The 24,424-nt window shown below is 39.3% G+C and overlaps 2 protein-coding genes across 8 annotated transcripts; one reads left to right on the top strand and one right to left on the bottom strand.

The window, feature by feature from the left end:
- Positions 1 to 243: 243 nt before the first annotated feature.
- PHF10 (PHD finger protein 10) lies at positions 244 to 20,321 on the top strand. Of its 3 annotated transcripts, XM_062572205.1 has the most exons (12): positions 601 to 732; positions 3,465 to 3,571; positions 4,124 to 4,254; positions 5,060 to 5,143; positions 6,520 to 6,653; positions 6,771 to 6,920; positions 7,848 to 7,957; positions 9,535 to 9,688; positions 12,059 to 12,214; positions 16,993 to 17,101; positions 17,372 to 17,560; positions 19,071 to 20,321. In XM_062572205.1, exons 1-12 carry the CDS (start codon positions 664 to 666, stop codon positions 19,154 to 19,156), a joined length of 1,479 nt encoding a protein of 492 aa, XP_062428189.1. In that variant the 5' UTR covers positions 601 to 663; the 3' UTR covers positions 19,157 to 20,321. The 3 variants fall into 3 exon arrangements, with proteins under 3 accessions (XP_062428186.1, XP_062428189.1, XP_062428187.1); XM_062572202.1 differs by lacking the exon at positions 12,059 to 12,214 and having other exon boundaries at positions 244 to 732; XM_062572203.1 differs by lacking the exon at positions 12,059 to 12,214 and having other exon boundaries at positions 16,999 to 17,101.
- On the bottom strand, positions 17,708 to 22,948 carry C3H6orf120 (chromosome 3 C6orf120 homolog). Of its 5 annotated transcripts, none has more exons than XM_062572210.1 (2): positions 22,928 to 22,948; positions 17,708 to 21,109 (listed from the first exon to the last, which is right to left on the bottom strand). In XM_062572210.1, the coding sequence occupies exon 2, from the start codon at positions 21,060 to 21,062 to the stop codon at positions 20,511 to 20,513; it is 552 nt and encodes a 183-aa protein (XP_062428194.1). In that variant the 5' UTR covers positions 21,063 to 21,109; positions 22,928 to 22,948; the 3' UTR covers positions 17,708 to 20,510. The 5 variants fall into 5 exon arrangements, with proteins under 5 accessions (XP_062428194.1, XP_062428191.1, XP_062428192.1 ...); XM_062572207.1 differs by lacking the exon at positions 22,928 to 22,948 and adding an exon at positions 22,352 to 22,614; XM_062572208.1 differs by lacking the exon at positions 22,928 to 22,948 and adding an exon at positions 22,419 to 22,614.
- Between the last annotated feature and the right edge of the window lie 1,476 nt (positions 22,949 to 24,424).

Here is a 24,424-nt window from a genome sequence, read left to right as displayed (position 1 = left end):
TGAGCGCCCCCCTGGCGCGGCGCGGCGCGGCGCGGCGCCACCGGCTGGCTCCGCGCCCCCCCGCCGTGCCCCCCTCCTGCGGTGGTTGATGGTTCACAAACGTAGCTCGTCCCCGGCTGACGTTCCCGCAGACGGGAGCCCGGCGGCGGCGGCGCAGCCCAGCCCTGCCGGCTGCCAGCGCCCGCGCCGGTCAGCGGCGGCGTCGCTCCGCGCCGCGCGGGCAGCGCCCGCCACCGCCGGGGGATGCTGCCCCTGCGCCCCGCGCTGCTGCCCAAGCGCTGCCGCGGCGGCTCGGCCCCGCGCTCGCGGCCCGGCCGCGCCGCCGCCCGAGGACCAGCAGCAGCGGGAGGAGGAGGAGGAGGGCGCGGCGGCAGCGGCGGCAGCGGCGGCGGGGCCCCGGCAGCGGGCCCGCGCGGCGGCGGCGGCGGCGGTCCGGGCCGCGCGGCGGGGCGGCGGCGCGGGCCGGGGTCGCCGCGGGCTGCCCGGAGGGGGGCGGAGCAGGAGCTGCGCGAGCCGCCGCCGCGCTCGTGCCCGAGCTGGCCGGTAGGGGCCGTTGCCACCCCCCGCAGGGGGAGGGGGGGCGGAGCCGGGCGCGGCGCGAGGCCGGGTCGCGCGGCGGCGGCGCTTCTCGTCGCCCAGCCGGCGGCGGCCCCCGCGGCGGTAATGGCGGCCGTCCTGTCCCCGCGCCTCTGCGACAGCGACCCCGCCACGCCCGGCGCCCAGTCCCTGAAGGTGAGAGCGGGCGGCGGCCGCGGGGCGCCCGGGCCCGGCGCGGCGGCCTGGGGCGGCGGCGGCGCAGCGCCGGGGCGGGAGGCCTCGCCCGGCCGCGGCGGGAGCGGCGCGGTGCAGCGCGGCCGTCCCGGCCCCGCCGGGGTCGCCCCGCGCCGCTCCCGCGGGGCCGCGGTGGCGCCCTCCTCGCCGGGCCGGCGCCGCGCGCGGCCGCGGAGCCGTCGTCGTCCGTGGAAGGGTGTAGGCCGCTTCCCGGTGCGGTGTTCCCGCTCGTTCGGCAGCGCCCGCGTCGCCGGGAGGACCGCGGAGAGACAAAGTTTGGGTTTAGTGCCGGGCGCGTCTCTGCAGGCCTGAGCGTGCCGCGGGGCTCGCAGCCGGCCTTCCCCGGCGCTCCTCGACTTGCAGCCCCAGCCACCCGGTGCTACTTCTGCCCCTGCTTTCAGATACAGATTTGGCAATTGCGTTTTGAAAGAAATCGTTAATTCCGGCTTTCCAGTTATCCTTGAGTGTTGTTACTTAGATCGTCTGCGCGGTGTGGTGGGTGGGCATACCGGTGCCTGCAGAGTTGCCCTGCTTTATAAGTGCTAGGAGATGGGTGTTTGGTTTACATCACCATGTATTTTGAAGGGAGGAAGGGGCTTTTTGGACCTTCCAGTCTACTTTCTACATGAAAAAAAGCATGCTGTCCTTTATTATGATTTTCAGTACAGTAACTGTGCTTGAACAAGTCTGAAGTTGCAGTGTGGGTGTTTTCACTTTCTCTGTAGAGTTCTCTGCAACAAACTGTCTAACTTCCCAGAAGTTTTCTCTCTGAGCCTCTGTGACTGAAATTGCTGAAGTTTTCAGCAGATTGGAAAACAGAGATGGAGATAAAATCCTCCGATATGAGTGCTCAGCATTCATATATATATATATATATTTTATACAGTACTGAATTTAATAAAGAAAGTGTCAAAGCAGGAGAAACTGATGCAAAGCACTTCCTCCTAATCACTGTGTTGAAACCTGTCTTTTTAAAACATTCTGAAGTCTTTTGGTTGTTTTTGCATAGTGAAACATAGCTTCCGCTCTGTTTAAATATTGTCAGTGTAGTTGAAAAAGTTTGGAGAGCATTAGTTTCATGTGTGGGAAGTAATGATGAACTACTGATGACGTAGCTTTGTCACAAGAAAACCTCTCCAGCGTGGTGTTGTTTTCATTCGGGACTGCTATTTAGTTTTTCTAATTGGTTTTACTTGGGGTACTGTTAGTGATACTAGGAAAGAATTATTGCTAATACCTGTGAAGATGCCACTTACATGATTCTGTAAGTATAACTTTATTAAGAAAGCACAGTGTGCTTTAAACCTGCTTCTAAATTTTTGTTCTCATTATATGAAAGATACTTCTCCTACTCATGGAGAAGAACACATTTCTCACTTAAAGAACTGTGAAATACAGTAAATAAACCAAAAATACAGGAGACAGATGGGTATCTTCTCTCTGTGGCCTATCTTGACTATACTCTGAAATGTCATGTAACAAAAATAGTGTACTGTAATTTGCTGGAATTCTTTTTAGTAATAATGTTTTAAGTGTCACAGTGGTAGGTAAAACGTACTAGAAGGAAAGATGTTTAAGGTAGACCTAATAACTGTTCTTGTCATTATTCAGTAAGTATAACTGTGGGTTTGATCCATTTCTAACAGGTTAATTCTTCTATCCTAAACTTTACAAAACTTGTGAAACGTTATTCTTTCATACTGCTCCACTTTTTTTTTTGAGTTTCAGTTACTTAAAGTGTTATTTTGTTCGTGGCTCTAATACCAATAGGTGAGTCACTTCACTACTTCTGCCTTCTGTTTCTTGTTTGTAAACATACAAAGTAATTACTAAAATGCTTTGAGATTTGTTGATGGTGAGCATTACATAGGTGGTGTGTGGTGTTACTAGACAAAGCAGTGAAAAGCACAAGAAGGCCAATGGGATCATTGATCTGCCAATTTTACCAAACTTGTCTTTTTTTTTTCCTCATTTTTTCTTTTTTACCCTTTATTCCATTTCTTTATACAAATCTCATGAAATCTGAATAGTAATTTCTGTAGCTTAATTTCTAAATGCTCCCTTGCAATAGCTTTTATTTCTGAAGATGAGATTTGTCTTTTGTATCTGTTGCAATCCAACTTCATCCATCAGTTTTTCTACTTTTTTTTTTTTTTTTTTTTTTTTTTCACAAAAGACAAGTCTTTGCTGCTTGGTATACTTGTATCTTTGGGTAAACTGTATATACCATTCCTTTTATTTTAACCCTTTGAGTATAAATTCCTGGTTTGCTGTTGGTGGTATTTATTTTTTTTATAAGCATCATCTGTCAGCAAGATCCTGGTGTTTTTGCCCTGTGTTTGCTGTGCTTTTGAGAGCAAGCCTCACTAAATGAGAATTATTTTTTCATTGATTGTCATCAGTGAGGGAAGTAGTGTTTGCTGGGTCTGCAGCTGTCTGGCTGTGCACGATGGTGTAAGTAGTTTGCATCTATGCCATCAAGAATGATGAATTTGGTGGTCAGAGCCACTGCTCTGTCTGTTCTGCACACCGTCTATGCAATCTATGTTATTTTGCAGAGAGTATTTTTAAATAGTAATTCAAGGGTATTTAAATTGAAGTGCTTGACTATATAACTATACTATTTTCTGGTGGTTTAAATTATCTGTTCAATACTTTAAATATTTTAATGTTTATCTTCATTTTCATTTCAGGATGATGCAGAAGAAAATTCCAATGATGGTAGTCAACCATCCAAAAGACGGCGTATGGGGTCAGGGGACAGTTCTCGGAGCTGTGAAACTTCTAGTCAAGACCTTGGGTAACATCATTTTTCAGAATTTTCACATTTTTTTTGCTAGTCTTGTTGTATTGCTCAATATGCTCCAGTATTACCTCTTCTACTTTCTCTGCTTGTGTAGTCTTCATATGTTTTTCTGGAGTGAGGCAGTGTTCTGTGAGTAACTTTTTTTTTTCCAGCCAATTTTAAGAGATTTTATTTTAAACTGTGCAAAACATGCTGCAGTTTAATTTATAATTAAGAGCACATATTACTTTTAAAATGCTATGTATTTTTGATATGAATTTTAACATAGTAGTGCCTGAGTTTCCTGTTTTCCTATATTCTCCCATAGCATAGATATGTTTCCCATGTTCTCCCATAGCATAGCATAGATTTCTTCATATGCTATCCCTTAACATATTGATGAATGCTATTTTTGGGAAATGTGTGTGAACTGAGGTGTAACTGAATGACTTCGAATACAGCATCCTGCTAATCTATTTCAAAAAGGCTTATCTAGTTTTTGATAGGAATTGTTCATTCACATAAATAGGAATTAATTTTTTTTGGGGGGGGGGTCTTTTTGTTTAGATTTAGCTATTTTCCTGCTGAAAATTTGATAGAATACAAGTGGCCACCAGATGAAACAGGAGAATACTATATGCTTCAGGAGCAAGTCAGTGAATATTTGGGTGTGACTTCCTTTAAAAGAAAATATCCAGGTATCCATGTTTTTATAAGTTCTTTTTCTAAAAATTTCTGTCTTCTCTTCATATATTGAAAGAGTAATGTGAGTCTTTTTGACTTCAGCGTCAGCCAAATTATTATAAAAGACACTGGCAAAAATAGATTGAAATTATGCATGTTGTACTTTCTGTTTTTGTTGCTAACATGTTAGTTGAAAACATATCCCCCAGTTTTCAAAACAATTGAAGACTTTTCAGTATTACCCCTGAAAATCTGTAAAACATCTGATTTGGAGATTAGAAGAACCAAGTGGCTTTTGAAAACTTACCTCAATTCCTTTTTTTTTTTTTTTTTTGATTTCATTGGGCTCTTATCTCTGCATTCTGTTTCCTAAATTGCATCACACTTTCTATATGGTAGAATAATTTAAAAATAAATTTGGGAGATACTAGAATTTAAGCCTTCATTTATTCAGAATTGACAAATCCTGTTCTTCTGTCATTAAATTTATTTTTAAAAGGAATATTAAAAGAAATAAAGAATGTCCTTTCACTGCTTTTCCATGTTCTGTGCGGCTGAGCTCTTCTGGCATTTCCGTTAAGATTTCTTCAGTAAATCTATAAATAATAATTGTGGGCAGAGTAGCTTAAAAAACTAGCCATGTCCTTAGAACGTGTATTAAAAGAAACTTATAAAATTACCATGTTTGTAGAAATGGTAATATAATACAGGCTTACACTACCTGGAGATAAAATACTTCTACTTACTCTGAAAGATGTTGTTATGGAGGTATTTGAGTAAATTTGCACATTTTAATTTTTTTTGTTGTTTCCTTTGCAGATTTAGAAAGGCGAGATCTGTCTCACAAGGAGAAACTCTACCTCAGAGAACTAAATGTTATCACAGAGACTCAGTGCACATTAGGTAAGAAAACAAATTGTTACATCTCTTGTTAAGATATTAAAAATACAACATACTGATAACATGATTCAGTTTGATAGAGTCGAATTGTGTCACCCTGAACAGAAAACTTACATTCTGAAATGAAAATTGATTTGTGTAAATTGACTGTGAAATATCACTATTATAGGTTATTTTTTAAAAAAATCTGTTCTAATGATTTAACAAAATCCCTTCAAAATTGTAAAATAACTTAGTGCTTTTTTCTCTTTCTGGAAAAGAATGTGATGCTTCAAACTAACAAGTACATGTTAGTCTTGTTTTTTGAGCTAGCTGGGACTCAGTAAACACTGGAATATCATATAGGGGTTGCCCTATGTGTTAGAGTTTAGAGTGATGTCGGTTAAAGCACTTGAATATATTTGTAGCAGAATAATATCCTTGATATGGCTTATTTTGAAAGAAAATAGTTCCTTCCTTCCTCTGCTAACATATGTGACTTGGAGCATGTTATAGATCAAATGATGTCCATCATTGTGTTTTCCTGTATATCGTGCAAATTTTATATCATTTTATACATTAAGAATAGTTCTTAGTACACTGACCTGAATTTCCTACCTGCATGGCATCTTGATTTTTGTGCAAGGAAAAAAAAGTATCTAATTTTTGTTATAGAAACAAAACACTCTTTCACCTAACATATACAGTAGAGGTATATGCTATGCTTGCTATCTCCATTTTTTAACGTTATGGTAATAATCAATGGGAGCAACATGAAATCAAGCTCCACTATATTCGCAATGGCTGGAGATCAGTTGTATTGGAGACTCTCTTTAAGAGGAATTCTGTATTGTAGTTGCAGACTGAAATACTCATGTCTGAGGCATTTCAGACTTCTGAGCTTTAAGTACCTTTGTTAAGGGTCAAGGATCTCTGGGCAGTTCCCTGTTCTGAACCCTCACGGTGAATCTTGATTTGTATAGAGAATATAACCTAATTTAAGTTAAGATTTTACAAGTGAATTAAATTAGTAGCTCACCAGCACTAGAAGGGGAGGTCCTGCTTGCTTGGTCCTGGCTATTGTGCTTTTCAAACTCCTTAATAAATTCATCCAGAATCAATATGAAGGTGGTGACTGAATTCTGTAACTGTAAGCAAAGAAAGAAATGAGCCCTTCCTCTTAGGGTAGGAGTAAACCCTTAAACAGCCCAAATCACAGAAAGTTAAATGGCACAAGTTCACTCCTGCTTGAGGGAGGGAGGGATGGAGGGAGGGAGAGAGAGAGAGAGAGAGAAGCATTGTGCATAGCAGATTGTCAAATTTAGTTGATTAACTGTGGGTTGTTTATATCCTACAATAATTTTGCCAGATAGCATCGTTATTGTTTCTATCTACTTTAGGTCTAACAGCTTTGCGTAGTGATGAAGTAATTGATCTTATGATTAAAGAATACCCTGCCAAACATGCTGAGTATTCTGTTATACTGCAAGAAAAAGAACGTCAACGAATAACAGATCATTATAAAGAATACTCTGTAAGTAACTAGTATATATTAAATGAATCAGATTTGTAACACATCGAGTATAAGAAAAAAGGATTTGCAAATGGGTGTTGAAATGTGTGTGAATTAATTAAATTGTTTTTATTTCAGCAAATGCAGCAGCAGAACACACAGAAAGTAGAAGCTAGTAAAGTTCCAGAATATATTAAAAAAGCTGCCAAGAAAGCTGCAGAATTCAACAGTAATTTAAACCGGGAGAGAATGGAAGAAAGAAGAGCCTATTTTGATTTACAAACACATGTAGGAAGATTTAAGTTTCTTATCAATGTCAATAGGTAGCTCTTTGCTTGTTCTAATTAAGGTATTTTTTTAGTAGCATTCTGTCTTACCATAAAAAATTTTTTATTAGTCTTTTTTCAGATATGATACATTTTGATATAGGGACTTAAACAGTTTTATCATTAAATTGGTAAAGCTGCTAAAAATAATAATCTCAAATATATTTTGTGTGAAAACTTTTTTTTAATTGAGTGTGTTTCTTTGTGAGGAAGCTTTTAAAATTCCAGTGTTATTTTTTTGTCATGTCTCTTAACCTGCTGATAGTATTAAAAAAACGAGAACTGTTTAAGTTACTTAGAAGCTTCTGTTCATATTATTTCTATAAAAAATGAAATAGCTAATGAAAATAAGGCCTAGAAAATTGGTAGAGAGCACCCTTAGGTAATACACAGTTTACTTTGTATCTCTTTCCTTGCTTAGGAAAAAATTTAGAAGTATTCCAAAAAACCCTAAGCATTTTTATGCAAATATATTTATTTCATGCTTCTGCTATGCATAATTAAAAGAATATATATTATCTTGCATTTTGAAGCAGGACTGCACTGCTTACCTAAAGCAAGTAAAGCAAAAGTGGTCTTGGTATGTGAATTATTACATGGCAGTCTATTATGGAGAGTTTACGTTTTTCTGATACTGGCCCCTGTTAGAAGTAGTCTTATCTGATATTAATTTGATTCATAGACACTAATTGGATTCAGTCTGGAATATTATTTTTTGAGTGGGATCTCTTATAGTTTTAATGAATTGGACTGCCCGTGGGAGAACTCAGATAGCTGTTCCAGCTTAAAGGGAGAGACTTGCTAGTTCAGAATTAGTTGGGGGGGTGAGGAAGGCTCAGAAGTTTGTATGGGAAACAAAAACTTCATTGCTTTGTATTAAACAATACAGATTATCCAGGTGCCTCAAGGAAAATACAAAATCTTACCTACAGAGAGAACAAAGGTTAGTCCTTATCCAGTGGCTCTCATACCCGGCCAGTTCCAGGAGTACTACAAAAGGTATTTTAAAAGCATCCTAACTGCTGATTCTGGTTGCACTGATCTATTTTTTCTACATCTAGCTGATGAAAAGCATATGAGTGTATTTACTGTAAGTTTTTTAATTAATTTTATGCTTGAGGCACTTGCAAGTCTAATAGATGTAGAATGTGACATCTTCCTGCAACAAAACAAATGTAGTATTGGCTACAGCAGTGTTTTCTGCGCTGGTATGTGATGGTGCCTCATATTTGGCCTACTCAGATGTTTGCTATGGTAAAAGGAGACATTGATTTCACTCCTGCCCACCTTGTGTGTTTACTTAGCTTCTACCTTTGCATGTGTGACAAGATTAATGGCACTACATCAACATGTTGTAATGCAAGCTTGTGATTAGATGATTTCTGTGCGACAGTCTTGCTGTCTTGTTTTTGAACTTTTTTTAAAAAAACTTCAAAAAAATGGTTTAGTCTTGTGAGTTAACACTCAACTTTAAATGAAGTTGGATTTATAGGTAAGAGAGAAAAGCTATTACTCTTGGATCATTATACTTTACAGAATATGTATGCTTGACTGTATATATTAATTAAAAACTATCCTATGGCGTGCTCCCATTTTACAGGCACCTACTAATTTAAAAATTGATGATTAAGTTTTGCTGTCTGTAAAACAGAGATGATAGTCATCCTCTACATGCAGTTTTCTTTAGAGAAGAAGCTTTTTATCTGCATCTACCTTTCTTATGCTGTGTACATACAAAATCCCCCAAATGTGCATGTTACTGGAAGTTCAGAAGCATTTCAATATTTTTACTGTAATTGAATTAAAAATATTAGATGTTTTGTTTATTCTGCACTTAACAAGCTTGCATGTGAAACTGCTTATCCTTTTTAATAGATAACACAGGCTTTCAAAACATGCATCAAAATAACATCCTACCTGTTAAAATGTTTATCTCTAAAAGAACTTGCACTTTTTCTTAGTATTTAAGGACAAAAAGTGCATAAACACAACTGTTAGGCTGCGCCTGGCTATAAGCAACATGATTAGATCTTGATCTTCTGAAATTATGTTTTTATTTGCACTTCATTCAAACTTTATTTGTTCTTCAGTAATCAGGAAACTAGGGCATAAATCTATAGTCTACTTATTTTGCTTTGGACTAGTTGTTTGTGTGCCTGGCTTAGAACTGTTGTGTACATGGTGTGTGGGTACTATACATTTATAAACAAAGTGTATAGTCTGTTGTTCATAGTAACATGGGTTGATAGAATGTTTATAAGGATTTGAATGGCCTTTTATGATTATGTAGATTTGGAACATTGCGAATATATTCTTCCTGTTCCATGAATACCCACCTACACAAAGACAACTAGTACTAGATAGGCAAATGTTTGTGAGGATAAATGAGTATTTCTGTCATTTTCAGAATTGTGTGCTTGTTTTTTATGGACCTTCCTGAAAAAGGAAGCTAGAATGATCCATGTTTCTTACTGTTCTTCACTTAACTATTTTTGTTCTGTGTTTATAATGTATGTCTATGCACGCTTAATAATGCGCACAGACATTAATTTCCTTCTTTTTTTTTTAAACTTTAGATACTCTCCAGATGAACTTCGTTACTTGCCATTAAACACAGCTCTTTATGAACCCCCTTTGGATCCAGAACTGCCTGCGTTGGACAGTGATGGAGATTCAGATGATGCAGAGGAAGGTCGAGGTGATGAAAAAAGGAAAACCAAAGGCAATTCGGTGAGACAAATTGAAAGTATTTTTCAATAAAAATACCCTTTCCATTCACTTTTTAAGTTTCAGTAATTTCATAGTGGTGTCATTAACAACTGCAAAATGAAGGGGAATCATAAAATACCCTTCTTTTTAGTACTTCTCTTTATTTTATAACACTGCTCTCCAACTTTCCATTTTACTTATTTTAAAGTAAATCAAACAAATATTTGAAACATCAAGCCCTCTCTTCCCTCTTTTTAAAGAAACTTTGAAGAATCTTCCCAGCTGTGGCGCTTTTCATAGATCCTTTCCACCAGGTGATGGGACAAGTTGCTAACATTTCTAAGTGGAGAGATCTGTAGTTCCACGGAATCTATTGTTAAAACAAAGGAAGCGATGCCCTGATAACTTTTTCTTCTTGTAATGTAGAATCAGAAAATAGAACAGAAACAGTTACTTTATGCTAAAGAAAAAGCAAAAGCACTCTATTCTTTGCTTTACAGTACAACTTTAACAAGATGTATACATTCTGTATTGAACACAAACATGAAATTAACTCTTTCTGGAAGTTACAGGAAACTTTTACATACCTACTTGATAGTATTCTGAATGCTCTAGAGCAACTGAACCTTAAAGGGACTGTCAAGTATAATTGAAGCTTTGGTATAGTTAATATTGTTGACAAACACCTTATGGAAGTTTAATCCTATTCTTGGGAAAAACAAATTTAAACTAAGAATTTCTAGTTCAGTTGACTAGTATTTTAGGTAGTCGGTACATATAATGTTAAACTTAGCTATATAAAATGATTTTTTTGTTTAAATATTTACTAGATGTTTGTTACTGAAGAAGTAAAGGGGTCACTTTGGTAGGCTAAACATGGAGAAGCAGCTGTTAATACAGCCTTTCTGCCTGCATTTTTTTGGGGGTGGGGGAGCCTAACTTGCTAAATGTCATCACAAACTCTTGTTGACTTAGGCTTGCTCCAGTTGTGTTACAGTTGATCTTCAGGCCATTTCTGCCTATTTCCCTTTTCCATTGGCTTCTGTTTCTGTTAATGGTGAAGAAGAGTAACTGGACTGAACAGACTATCTTTTCCTTTTCTACAGAAGTTCTGAAGGCATTTTAGTGACAGAATATAGAAGCCAAAACAATTGTGCTTGTGTTGGGAAGGTATAGGGGAAAACTGAAGATGAGATTCCTGGGGAGTGGCTTTGGCTATAGAAGCAGGGATTCTTCATCTAGTCATTGGGGCATATGATTTGGGAAAAATATTTATTGATCACTAAAATGGACAGTTGTTAGGCACTGCCTGTTTCTGAGTTTTGGGGAACCTACTGTTCTTCAGATCTCCCTGGTGAGTCCCAACTATACACCTTTTCCTTTTCCCCTTCCTCGTTGTTGAAGCCAGGTTCTGTTCCTTTAGAGTTTTGATGTTCCTTTAGAGTTTTGATGGACCTGACCTAAATAATCCTTCCCCTAAAATAACTGAAACATACCATTTCTTGTTGCCACAGTATGCTTTGCTTTTGTGTTTTACTCTTCCCTTTGCCCTGTGTTTGTTTTGTCTATTTTGATTTTAGGCTCTGGGACGTAGGCTGATTACTGTTACATTTATACAGAGTGCCTTTTACTGTAAGGTACCATTGTTGTTGTACCTTTTGGTTTTACTGTAATAAATGCAATTAATCATATTGTTTTCTGCCGAAGCCTTTCGGAGGCCTTTATTAACACTTTTCTGAGAAAAATCTTGTGATGCTGTTCTTAATTATGCTTATATTGATCTCTCGCCCTCTTTGAACCTCTTCCCTTCCTTCTTGTCTCACCATCCTTCAAAAAATGCATGGACTGCAGCACATGTTCTGTTGTTTGGTTTTATATGAAATACAGAAATGTGTTTTGCCTTTGGCATTCTTCTGCTGCAATCCAAGGGAAATATGTAGATTGCTCCTGGTGAAAATAGTAGATGAGGGTGGCAGAAAACCTTCACATATTTAACTCAAATGCTGTTTAGTAATACACTTTAAATGCATGGCCAGGGCATTTTTAACTTTTTGCTGGCCAATTATTATGTAAATGATGCATCTTGCATATTGATATAGTGGATTTCTTGCCAATGTTTAAGGAAAATGGTTCAAAGAATTAACACTGTACTCCCACTCTGACCTCAAGATACCTGGAAAACATGATTGCTGCTACTGATGCCAGTCTCTTAGCATGAGAAAAATAGGCATTAAAGATTATGAGAAAAGGTATTCTAGGCTGTGATGTACCCTATGCTTCTGTAGAAGGAAAGGTGTATCCTTCTTTTACATTAGTTGGCTCTGGGGCATAGGAAAGACTTGTCTGTCAATCCAAAAAATAAAAAATATAGCTATGGTATTTTTATTATAGGACAATTCGTCTGGCAATGTATCTGAAGGTGATTGCGCCACAGACAACCAGGAGGATTCTTTTCAGGGAAGACAAAAAACAAGAGACAAAAGTGCTACTCCAAGAAAAGATGGTTCCAAACGTTCTGTATTGTCCAAATCAGTTCCTGGGTACAAGGTAGAAGAAAAAAGCCCCTGACTGAACTTCTTTACTGACCAGCCTCTCTCTGAAATACTCGTTTTTCAATAATATGGAACTTCTGCTTGCTGTACTTCACTAGCTGCTCTCCTGTTGTGTGCTCCATCTGTTTGCTTCCTTACTTCCTTTTTGCTATTATTTCATGTGGGGCTTTTCCCTTACTCTACCCCTACAGTGACTTCTTTCTGTTAGCTTCTCTGATTCCCTGGCTGTTACATCAGAAAAATCCATTGTGGTTTTATTAGTAGAACTATACATCTTTCTGTCTGCCCTAACACAGAAGTCAGAATTATTTGCCAGTTCAAAACTAGCATTCAGTATTAACCATTATTATTTTTTTTCTACTATTTAGTATGGCAGCATACCAAGAGATGAGTGCTGTAAAGTGCAGCTGTATGGCTGAATATATTGTTATGACATTCATTTTAAATAGTCTTTCATCCTGAAATGTTACAATGTTTAGGATGGAAGGCAAGAACAACAGTTGTACAGGCAACACTACATAACCACTTTAACAGTATATGGAAAATAGCTTTCTATGTAGTTCATGCTACAGTAGAAAAGTTTATAGTCAATATGCTTTTATTCAAGCTAAAGAATTGATTAGGATATTAAGACACTTGAGCTATGAGTTAGTAATTGCCAAACCTAGGACCCAAATCATCAGTATTATATAATAATTTCAAAAATCAAGATAAAAATAAGTTTAAGATAAAAATGCATTTCAGAAGAAATGGGAATTGACTTGCATTATTTATGCATTATCAATCTGCATTCTTAGGGGGAGAGTAGTATAATATAATTCTTTTAAAACACATATTGCCCAGTCCTGTTCCACTAAGCTAGTGAGAGTTTTCTATTGACCTACATGGGAGAAGGAACAGGCCCATAAAAAGAGAAAAACACTATAATAAGATAAGGTTTAGTATAAAGCAATCAGGGATGCTTGTCAAAGAGGTTATTAAAAGCAAAAAGCCAGAGTTCTGGCAATGATAAGATGATACACGTTGAAAAACTGTCTCAGCAAAAGCGAGCTGTTGATAGTTTGTATTTAATATTCATAGTTGTTTACTGTCTAAGTTTATCAATTTAACAATGAACTTAAAGCTTTTATTAAGAAACTAATTTCCAATGAGATTTGGACAGCTTTGAATGATAAACTTTCTCTGAATACAGGAACTGCACGAGTACGCTTCTTGCAGTTCCTAACAAATATCAAGCTCCAGCTTTTCTCTCTTCAGGAACTTGCTAGGAAATATGCAAACTATGAAGTTTTAGACTGTGGTACCATACATATTTTTTTATATATGTAACTTTGCAAATTGTTGTAGACCTAAAATTCTTACCAATATTCTAGGAACATGAAATCCAAAGATGGAGCTTGAATTTTTTTTTAAGCTTTGTTTAACTTGACATTAGAGATTGTGTGCCGCTGGTTTACAGAAAGGAGTTTCATGTAGCTGTGAGATGCTTCAGTAGTTGGTTGGTCCAGTCTATTTAATGGCCTTTTGAATGCATAGAGAGAAAACTGATGGGGCAGAACTTTAAGAAAAGTCTTGAACTTCTATTTGTAGAAGAATATTGATAGTATATAAAATTTCATTTTGAAAATGGATTCAAAATCACCAGTTGTGTTAGTAACAAGATACTACTGTGAACTTACAGTGCCACATCTTTGCAATGTCAGTGTACTCTGCATCAGGCTGTTGATACTTTAAAGGTGGTGATGCTGTGTTGGGAGGGTGAGAGGACTGGGTTTTTTGTTCGTTTGTGGGAATGTTTAAATGCTTTCAGTAAACCTAATGACATGAGCTGTTTTAACTGATAAGACAGATTCTTGTTTGTTAGTCTATAAAATCACCAGATAATGACATACCATATGTGCCTAAATGTTAAGGCACTTGAGTTGAAGGCTTAACTGATTTTAAATGTTGTCCCTGTGATTGCTAAATACTTGTAATATTTTGTTCTGTATCGTTCTCTAATATTTGACTATTTTTCTAGGACAGTAATCTTTTGATTACATTCAGTTAAAGTTGAAGGATAATTGTTTTGGCATCAAAATGTAAATGTATAGTTATAGCCACAGTATGAGTATTACAGGATTCACACACTTTCACTGAGTTATTTTTAAGTAAAAGAAATTATGTATTTTATATGGAGCCATTTTTATTGTCAGTTCTTTAACAAAGAACAGTTAGCATGTTTTTTACATTTTGTCACGTTACGAGTAGTGAGTCTTCATTGCTGCAGGACTGGCTACTACAATTGCACACATAGGGTACTGTTAAAGTACAGGAGACTTTTTTTGCACATAAAACTGAAATGTATTGAGAAGCTATATTTTACAACACTTCTGTTTTGGATTCACTGTATACGAAAACCGAATGCTTTGCATTCAGAATAGGACACTATAAAAAAAGGGTCTAGTTGGAATGTTTAATTTGAAGGATGCAGCACAGAAACATGGAAGTTAAAACTTACACAGTAGTCAGCATTTTGGCCCAGTATTCCTTTTTCTCCTCCTTCCTCACTGCAAGATGATGTGGAAAGCAAAATGTACTCTTAAGTCAAACGAGATACTGGGACTTCCCATTTGGATTTGATACACTTTTTACATGGTGTTCTAGTAGTCTAAAAGCCATTTATGATGGTAGAACTTGAATTGTTTTGAAATGTGAATAGTCTTGCCTTTTTTCATTTTTGTAAAAATACTTCCATACTGTTGGAATCTTATTTTTAATAGGCTGTGATTCCCCCCGCCCCCTCAACACATGCGATTTCTGATTAACACAGTTTAGTGAAGTAAACCTATGTCAGATTCTAACTTTAGAATTAGGTGTATCCAATGTAACTGCATATACACTAACACAGGTACACTTACCCAAAGATAGCTCACTTTAGTTTTGGTGGCGTGCAAGGGAGTTTGCTGCTGTATGTTAAAGGCAGTGAAATACAAATTGATAACAGAAATTAGAATTTTCATTAGAGAAGTGCACTTGCTATTTTAGAAAGGCTTGGTTTACTTAGATATAGATGGAAACACAACAGAAATTTAGAATGTAGCCTAAGCGACAGAAGGGTAAATGCTAACACTAATGAGATTTAAGCATGTGCCACTTTTGTTGGAAGGAGCAGGGTATAAAGGTATACATGTAGGACACACAGAATAGTTAATAGTGAAAGATTTGATGTGTGGTTTTTGCTTCCATTATATTTATTATTTTGTAGAGACATTTGTGAATGTTAATTTCTTTTATCGTTTTATTATATTTATGTATAAAACAGGTTGACTATGCTTTTTTTAAAATAAATAAGCAAAAAAAGTCTGTACGAATGCCTCTGTCATCTTTTGAAAAGGAAGTTAACTATAAACATCTGGTACGGTGTTTTGCTTTTTAAATAAAACTTCAGTTTTATTTATTCAAATTCAGACAATTTGAAGCAGACTGCAGCCGTGTTTTTAACTTGGAAGCAGATTGAAAACTTCAAGAATCTGGAAACAAAGCAATGCGTCCTGACAACTTAAAAATGAATTAAGATACTAATTGTCTTGCTAGAAGAAAATAAACTGGGTGGGGAAGTAGATTCATTTAAGGATGAGTTGTATTTCAAAAGATCTTTTTTTGCGTATAGTTATGTTTCCACCTTTATTTATTTTTATTAAACTTCATTCTCTTCCTGTCACACACGTTTGGTAGTTGCCTGGGACTCTTTCTTACTGACAAGCCATTTAGTTCCTTAGAACTAGGACATACCAGGATATACCTTGAACTCTCTCTAGTGGCCAATAGCTGCTTCTTTGCAGCAACATTTTTAAAAAAGCTTTGTTACTAGTAGATTTAAAAATCAGCAGGGACTATATGAATTTTAATCTTTGTTTCTCACCAATTTCATTATGTAGTGGTCAGTGCTCAAAAATATAACTAGTGAAATGTTTCTGAAATACTTAATGCCTTATTTCTGAAATACTTAATGCCTTATTTCTTTCTTGGTTTTCATTAAGCTAAAACTACTGTTGGTGTATTTTTGGGGTTACTAATGCACAATTAGGTGTAATACACATATTTAATTATTACACAAATATTAATCCATTTAACAGGCTAGTATTTCTCTTTTACTTTTTAAATAGATTTTATGGACTCACATATGCTGCAGATGATCACCTGACATTATAAATGTAAAACTATAGTTTTACAGTAGTAAAAGTGTGTACTACTTAATGCAGTTATGACTGAACACAAGAAAAAAATCGTAACGAAGTGTATAGTAAGCTAATCAAATATTTTGAAAGCTTAAAGATACAAAAATTGAGTTTATTGCTTTTATCATTTAGTTAAAATTCTATATAGAGAGACAAACTTCATACAAATGCAAAATTGTATTTAACTTTTTCCATAGACAGAAAATGGGCAGAGATTCATAAGCATTCTGTTTAGAAAAAAATACTGAAATTATTAATGCTGTACCGCATTTAATTTACACTGAGGGAAATGTTAGATGATGAATTCATAGGAAGAAGCTAGTACAAGCTTTTGTTCCAATTATATTGCTTACTACTCATGGGCCAATTGCAAAATTTTATGTAGTTGAGATTAAGTCTGCCTGTCGATTACTGTCATATGATTTAAGGGTCACCTCAATAACGTCAAAGCCAATAATTCATTATTTTTTAAGAATTAAGGAACTATATTACATTTCCTGTTAAATCTATAAATTCTTCTGGAATGAATTATAGCCCTCTTCTACCCTTCCAGCCAAAGGTCATTCCAAATGCTATATGTGGAATTTGTCTGAAGGGTAAGGAGTCCAACAAGAAAGGAAAAGCTGAAGCACTTATACATTGCTCCCAGTGTGACAACAGTGGTAAGTATCTGTATACACTAACTGGATCCCTAAGGGTTTTTATTTGCCAAGTCTTTTGTGGAAATATTTAGTGTACTAAACTTGTGTACTAGTGGCCTTTTCTGTCCTCCTTCAAAACCTCATCTCTACTTAATATGTATTAGCATGTTCAATGCACTGTGAGATCTTACTGGGAGGTGAGCTAAACGTCAGCCTCTGTAAAAGCAAACAGACTAACTAATTTTAAATTTCATTTCAGACACAGTAGTAATAATATTGGTTTTAATCCAGGCCACCCTTCTTGCCTTGATATGACCCCGGAGCTTGTTGCTATGATTAAGACTTACCCTTGGCAGTGTATGGAGTGTAAAACATGCATTATATGTGGGCAGCCTCACCATGAAGAAGAAATGATGTTCTGTGATGTATGTGACCGTGGTTACCACACATTTTGTGTGGGGCTTGATGCGATCCCTTCAGGTAATAAAGCAAGAGTTAATTGTTCCCTTCCCCTCTACTCTGGAGGTCCTGGGGTTTCTCTGTCAGGATTAATATAGGTATTGCTTATGAAAGAATAGTTTAAAGTAGTGTGAAGGGCAGGAATAAGCATATCCACACTGTAGGAGCTGAATTTTTAATAAGCTTTATTTCCGTATATTTGGTTGTTTACAGTTTAACCTGGCAGTTCCTAGGAATTAGGAAATATAATTGGCTTTTACAACAGAATCCAAGCAGACTCACCCAGAATTATATTTTTGTTATATTTCCAAAGAACACTGAGAATAATTACTTTTCTTCATAAAAGAAACCTGTAAAGAGGCTGCATTGCTGCATATTGCTGGAGTATAACTTTCACATTGAAGTGTTTGTGCTATTAGTTCTGTTTCTAAATTAAAGAGTATGCTCAATTTAATATTAGTAAACACCTTTAAACTCCTTCCTCTCCCTTCTTCCCCCTCCCCCCACTTTTTTTTTTAATTAAACAAAGCTGGAAGTAAAGTACCTAGATGTCAGTCAGCCTGTACCTTTAAGTTACCTGGTCACTCCTATTACCTGGCCAATTCAAGGCAGTGTAAAGAAAGCTCCAGAGACCTATATTACTGGTAGCATTCTCATTTTGTGTAATACTAGATCCACGGTATGCAGTAAGTTCATGAATATGTAAGTGCTCAGTGGCTCAAATTCAGTGATGTCAGTATTGCCTATAACTACAGTATTTCAAATACGAACAAACCCCTGTTGTATATTTCCATTTTGGGAAGTACCCAACCCAGCTGTCACTTCAGTACAGGTTCTATGGCTGATTTAACTTTTAAGCTGACTGAAGGACAGAATCTAAAAAACAATAGATTATATTCCAACAAAACCATAAAATTAGCAAAGCAACTTTATGATTCCAGCTGTTGTAATATAAATAGTTAATGTTACTGCTCTTTTCTCTACCTGTTATTGTTCCTTTAATAAATGAGTTTTAGGATGAAGTCTGGTGACAAACCTGTGCTAGCAGCGTAATTTGTGCTGCCTGACTGCACTGAAATAACTGACACAGATTTGGGGTCTAGTACTCTGTGGCAGAAGAATGGCAACATTTTTCAAACTGCCATCCACTTCTGCTCAAAGTAACTGCCCATAACTTTGAGTTGTGGTCATTTGCATGAAAATTTAATTTGCAACCTCGAACATAATTTGTCAAGTTCTTTCCTTCCTATAATCACCTCCTTAACACTGCTAGCTCTTGTATCTTGTGGTCCATAAACATGAGTGTAGCCAATTATTACATGTAATGAGTCTGCAAGGAAGGGTGAATTTTATATGCTACTTCCTATACCTTTTATAAAAAGATATTTACACTCTAAAGGAAAACACTGGTTATTTACATTAAATGAGCTACTACAAATAGATTAGCACCTATTAAAAGGGTGAAAGGTGCATACTAGAGGAGTGAGTATCAAAGGTGGTTTCCCAATAATTCATAACTTTCTTTTCTTAGGTCGCTGGATTTGTGATTGTTGTCAGAAAGACCCTCCTGTACCCAGAAGAGGAGGAAGAAGGGGGAAAAACAGCAAGGAGGGATAAAAAAAAAAAGGGGGGGGGGGCAAAACAAACAAAACCCCTCAACCTTGTTGTCCAAAACTGCACAAATTTAAGTGATAATCTGGTGCTATTTAACCAACCACTCTGAGAGGAATAATACCACTTTTTTTTTTCTTTTTAACCAAATAAACTTTTAATTTTGGCTATATAATTTTTTGTGATAAAATCCACTAACTGTATCCTGTCAGATGTCTAGATAGAAAAGCCAAATTCCCATTCAGAAAGAGAAAGCCTTCAGTAATGAAATTTAAATTGTATGTGCACCACTTGTATAAAACTACATTAACATACTTGTTCATTTTGGTGTACTTATCAGCAAGCTCTGTGAAAAGAAAGTTACAGAGCAATTTGAATGTACACTGTTTGCATAGCAACTGGTTACTTTGTAAGATCTAACCAAAGCAAAAATATTCTTGGAAAAAACTAACTTTCAGGTAAGTGTGGACATGACCTGACCTTCTTAAAATGTGCTGTAAATTCCCTTCAGTGAGAGTTTTCTTTACAAGTTAATGACTAATTCATAAAGATGTACTGAAAGAGACTGTAAACATGTCTACCAAAAAAAAATCACTAAGTTATGAAGGGAGGTGTTAGAAAACACCTCCTAAGCTCAGGCTACTATACGCTGCATTGCTTTTAGTCAGGAATGTCATACTGACAGATAAGAACAGCTGAAGGCTTACTCTCTGTATAGCAATAATGAAGAAACAACATGCACTTGATTCATGTCATGGATGTGCAGAGGTGATGAGTGAGTGGATGGGCCTCCACTTGCAAATGGTCAACTTAACATAGAGCACAAGCAGTTAAAATACAGATCACCTCTTGCCTTCGGTGTTTATTTGGGTTTTCCTTCCTTCACCCTAGTTTCCTCTAGTTGACTTAAAAGCCATTGCTGACTAGTTTTACTGAAGATGCTTGTTAAGAGAAGCAGTAGATCTATTTTTTACAAATGCTTTAAATTGAAAGGGGCACTGAAGTGCAGCGTTTCAGATTTCCTTTTTTTTTATATAAAAGTTGATAGAAAATACTGAATTAGAGTTGATTTTTTTCCTAAGCACCCATTTAAAGTGAATTTAGTAAGATTCCCATCTGTACATTCATTTTTAAGCCCTGATCTCTGAAAAACACCATAAATACTGTGCTTGCCGTTCATTTTACTTATAGGGGAGGATTTAAAATTAAGTATGGCTTTTCCTCCCCTTCCTTTCTGCATTTAGAAAAAGTAACCTGAATACCCTTTCAGGAAGCTTCACAAAGAGTACTCAGTATTACAGCAAGTCATTCATATTCAATTTCACAGGCTGAAGTGTGATTTAGTCCAGTGTGTATTAATTTAAAAAAGAATTTCAAGTATTAGTTTCAATATTCCAATAAGTATAGTCCAGAAAACAGACTCCTCATCCTGAGATTCATCTTCTGTTGAATGTTTCTGGTTTGTCTCCATTTCTTCTGGGTTGTAAGAAGCCTCACCAAATGGATATTGTACAACTGTTCGATCATAATATACTTTCATTTCAAACTCGCTCTCCAGGTGAGAAGGATGACCATAAATCCCTATTCCCACTGGGCGGCGGAAGTGTGCTGGTACATGAACAACATCTTGGCCACAAGTTACAGACTGTAACTCATATTCATCAAAGCTAGGGTGAAGAGTCATATCAGATACATACAAGTCTGCATCACCTTTTAAACTCCGCATCTGAAGTACTATCTTTCCCTCATGATTTAGTCTCAGATAACTGTAGTTTCCAGCTCCAATCTGACCTTGAACAACATGAAGAAGAATCCATTCTTCAGGCACATCCTCTTCCTCAAAGGTATTTACCACAAACAGTGCTTGAGCTGCCACAAATGTTATCAGGATTCTCCTCCAGTGTGTTGCCATGGCTTAAGTTTTACTCAGATTCTTCCTATGTCACATGCACTAGCCTGCTAATACAGAATAATTCAGGTTTTAGTACATTTCATTCTTGGAAGATTTCAGAGGGATTCTTTTTAAAATTGATAAGATTTTAAAAATGCCATCCAGTCCATACAAAGTTAAGCAGAAATTAACCAAGCAGTGGTTCTTTCATGCAGGACTGACATTGAAGCCTTAAGTCTAATTCTATCTGCATACATGGGACAGTGTGAAACATATTAAAATAGATGAAACCGAATAATGACTTTGGCCTCAGTTTGAAAATGGGGGAAAAAAAAAAGAAAGCAAGCTTTGACACATTTGAAGAAGGTTAACTTTTTATCAGTTGTTCAGAGGAGCATCCTATTTTTCTCCCATCCCCTCGTCTAACTTCAGTAGATAGTTAAGGTAAAAATCTGGGTGCATAAATGAAGCAGTACACATTCTGACATTCCTCTACTGGGAAAGCAGTTACAAGCAAAAAACAGCTAGTGAGGTAACACAACAGGTATGGTTCTCCTGTGTGAATTATCTGAGAGACCTAAATTGCCCTATTTTCATAAAGACTCTGCTACCACATACACACTCAGACCTTCACAGCACTTGTGTACAAAATAAAAGGTTGAAGTTACTGGGACAAGAGGTAGACTGAAAGGTCTGTTAGCAAATGAAGGCCCTTGTACCCCTTACCTCTTTTATTGCCTGCTTCCAGCCAGGCAGCCTGAAAGTGCAGCACTCCAGTCCTTTGAACTGTTGCACCAAATGTGTGTGCAAAAGGAAGCAAAGTTTCAAACTTTGCTGGAGACTAGCCAAAACATGCAGCAGACAGAATTTTATATGCAAATGATGGTCAAGGGTAGTAGCCACAAGCACATGCACTTTGACATTTCAGCCTCATTCCTTCCGTAAGGTCTGCACGACAATTACTTTAAACATTAAAGTTATTAATACATTGCTTTGCACTTGCTAGCATCAAAACAAACTGCATGGCTTCCATTGACATGACACAGTCTAGCCTAAAGCATTTACAGTTACATAGATGCATTGAAAAACATTGCACAAACATTTCCGTAATTCCAGATTTTCTGTCCGAGAGGCCTCTCTAACACAAGGCCACAATTCTGCAAAGACAGCAGGAAAGATGCAAGTCCAGCACTCACGGAACACGTTAGACTGACAAAAAAAAGCCAGGAACAGTGACAGGAAAAACAGTCTTCTGCCTCCCCACGCCAAAGAACCGACTACCTGCCGTTTTTAAAGCAACAGTGAAATACCTGGGAGGAGGAACAGGAGGAGAACCACAAACGGTTCGGTTATCTGAACGCAAGCGAAAGGCCGTACCGTTCGAGTCTCTTAACGATCCCGGCGCTCTGGCACCACCACAGCCCTTGGAAGACGAGGTGACGACGTTCCCGAGACCTTGGACAGGGCCAGGCGCGCCTCTGCCCGCCGCCGCCGTAACTCCTTCCTGCCCGCCGGCGGCGCAGGCCCCGGAGGCACCGAGCGGCCCCGCCGCACGGGCCGGCAACGGCTCCCGCGGCGGCGCCTCCGCCGGCCGAGGGCCGGGGCACGGCTCGCCCCCGACCCGCTGCGGGGCCGCGGCGGCCAACAGGCGGCCAAGCGGGCTAGGCGGCCAAGCGGGCTTGGCAGCCGCGGGCAGCCCGCCCCCCTCGCCCCGGGGCGCGGCCGCGGGGCCCAGGCCGCCCCGGAGGAGCCCCCCGCCGCGGAGCCCCGCGCACACCGGGAGCCGCACCTCGGCCTCGGGCTGCGGGGCGCGGCGCGGCGGGCGGCGGCCTCGGCCCCGCCCCCTGCGCGGCGCCGCGCCCCCCCCTCCCCCGCGCGCCGCTCACCGCCGTTACCGCCGAGCTCTCGCGCCGCCGCCCCACGCTCGCGCCTCCCCCGCCCCCTTCCGCGGCGGGGCGGGGGCGCGGCTGCGCGACGGGCCGCCAGCCACGCCCCCTGCTCTCGCGAGAGCGGCCGCTGCGCCGTCGCCATGGCAACGCGGCAGCACGGGCCCGTGGAGGGCGCAGGCCGCGCCTGCGCGCAGCTCTGGTGCGGCGGGGCCTGGCAGCCGGCGTGACCCTGCTGCTGCCGTCAGGCCGCCTCCCCTTGCTCCAGTGCAAATAAAATGTGTTTGCTGCCAACAGTATTTTATTGTGAAAGAGTATAACTGAATAATCCTCCTGACTAGACAGCGCTTGCTAGACAGGAGTCCTCCCCTGCAGTCACCTTGCCCAGCTTAGCCGAGGAGCCGCACTTCGGTGCAGCAGGCACAGTGTGAGATTTGACACAAGGATCTTGAGCAAATGGTTTTCATTCAGAGCAGAGATGACCCTTACTACGGCATGAGTTCTGTGCTTGCAACACTACACCAGGGCACCTCTGTCCAGCCTCACGCTAGGCTGTCTCCTGCTCAATTCCAAACACTAAAATAAAATGCTGTTGCTTTTCTTAAATAACAAGTAGTTTCATCATTATTTGATTTCAGATTTCTACACCATTAAATCAGAAAAAAAGATAATAGCTCTCTTAGGGAAAAAAAAAGCATGTTTAAACATGTTAGTTCTGATAAATTCTGATGATAGCTTATTGCCCAGAGAAGCGGGCTGGTGCTGGGGGCTGGGGCAGGGCCTGCTGCAGCACGGGGCCCGAGCCCGCTCCCACATGCTGTGCCGTGCCGTGCCGCGGAGCTGGCCAGCTGCCGTAGGCTGCAGGCGCACGGAGATAGGCGTGCGGTGGGCTGCGTGTCCGGGGGCTGCCCTGGTGTCTGGCGTGAAGGAGGATGCTCTGAGGGAAGCCCTGCAGAGGTAGAAAAGCAGAATATTCACAGTCTAAGACAAGTACTACTTATTCCGCAGCTCCAGACAAGAAACATCGTAACTGTGGCAGGAACAGCAGAAATACTGCTATTCAAAAGTAGAGAGTCATTATGCTTCCTGATAAGAGTGGAGAAATCCTTTTACATGAATCAGAAGATGATGATTTTTGTTAATACAGTGACTGACACCTTTGCTCTGTGGCTTATTGGGTGGTTTCAGACACAAGATAGCGTGTCTGACAGCAGATAATGAAATTAATTACAAAAGAAATTTTAGTATATCTTCTAAGAGCAAGATTGTTGATTTTTTTTTAATTGCTAAACGACAAGAAAAAGGAAATTTTAAGTGGTGGTTGCCAAAGCACTGGAAGTCTATCATTGTGCTATCCATATTTGTTCACATAAATAGATGATTGCAACAGCAAATTAAACAAATTTACCTTCCAAGGTTCACCACTGCTGAGCAATATATCTTGCTAAGATAAAAGCATTGGATCTGTACTTGTGTATCTGCTGAGAAGACAAGACT

The sequence above is a fragment of the Rhea pennata genome, chromosome 3 (genome assembly GCF_028389875.1).
Source record: "Rhea pennata isolate bPtePen1 chromosome 3, bPtePen1.pri, whole genome shotgun sequence".
Lineage (NCBI taxonomy): Eukaryota > Metazoa > Chordata > Aves > Rheiformes > Rheidae > Rhea > Rhea pennata.
This window is presented reverse-complemented; position numbering and strand designations above follow the sequence as displayed.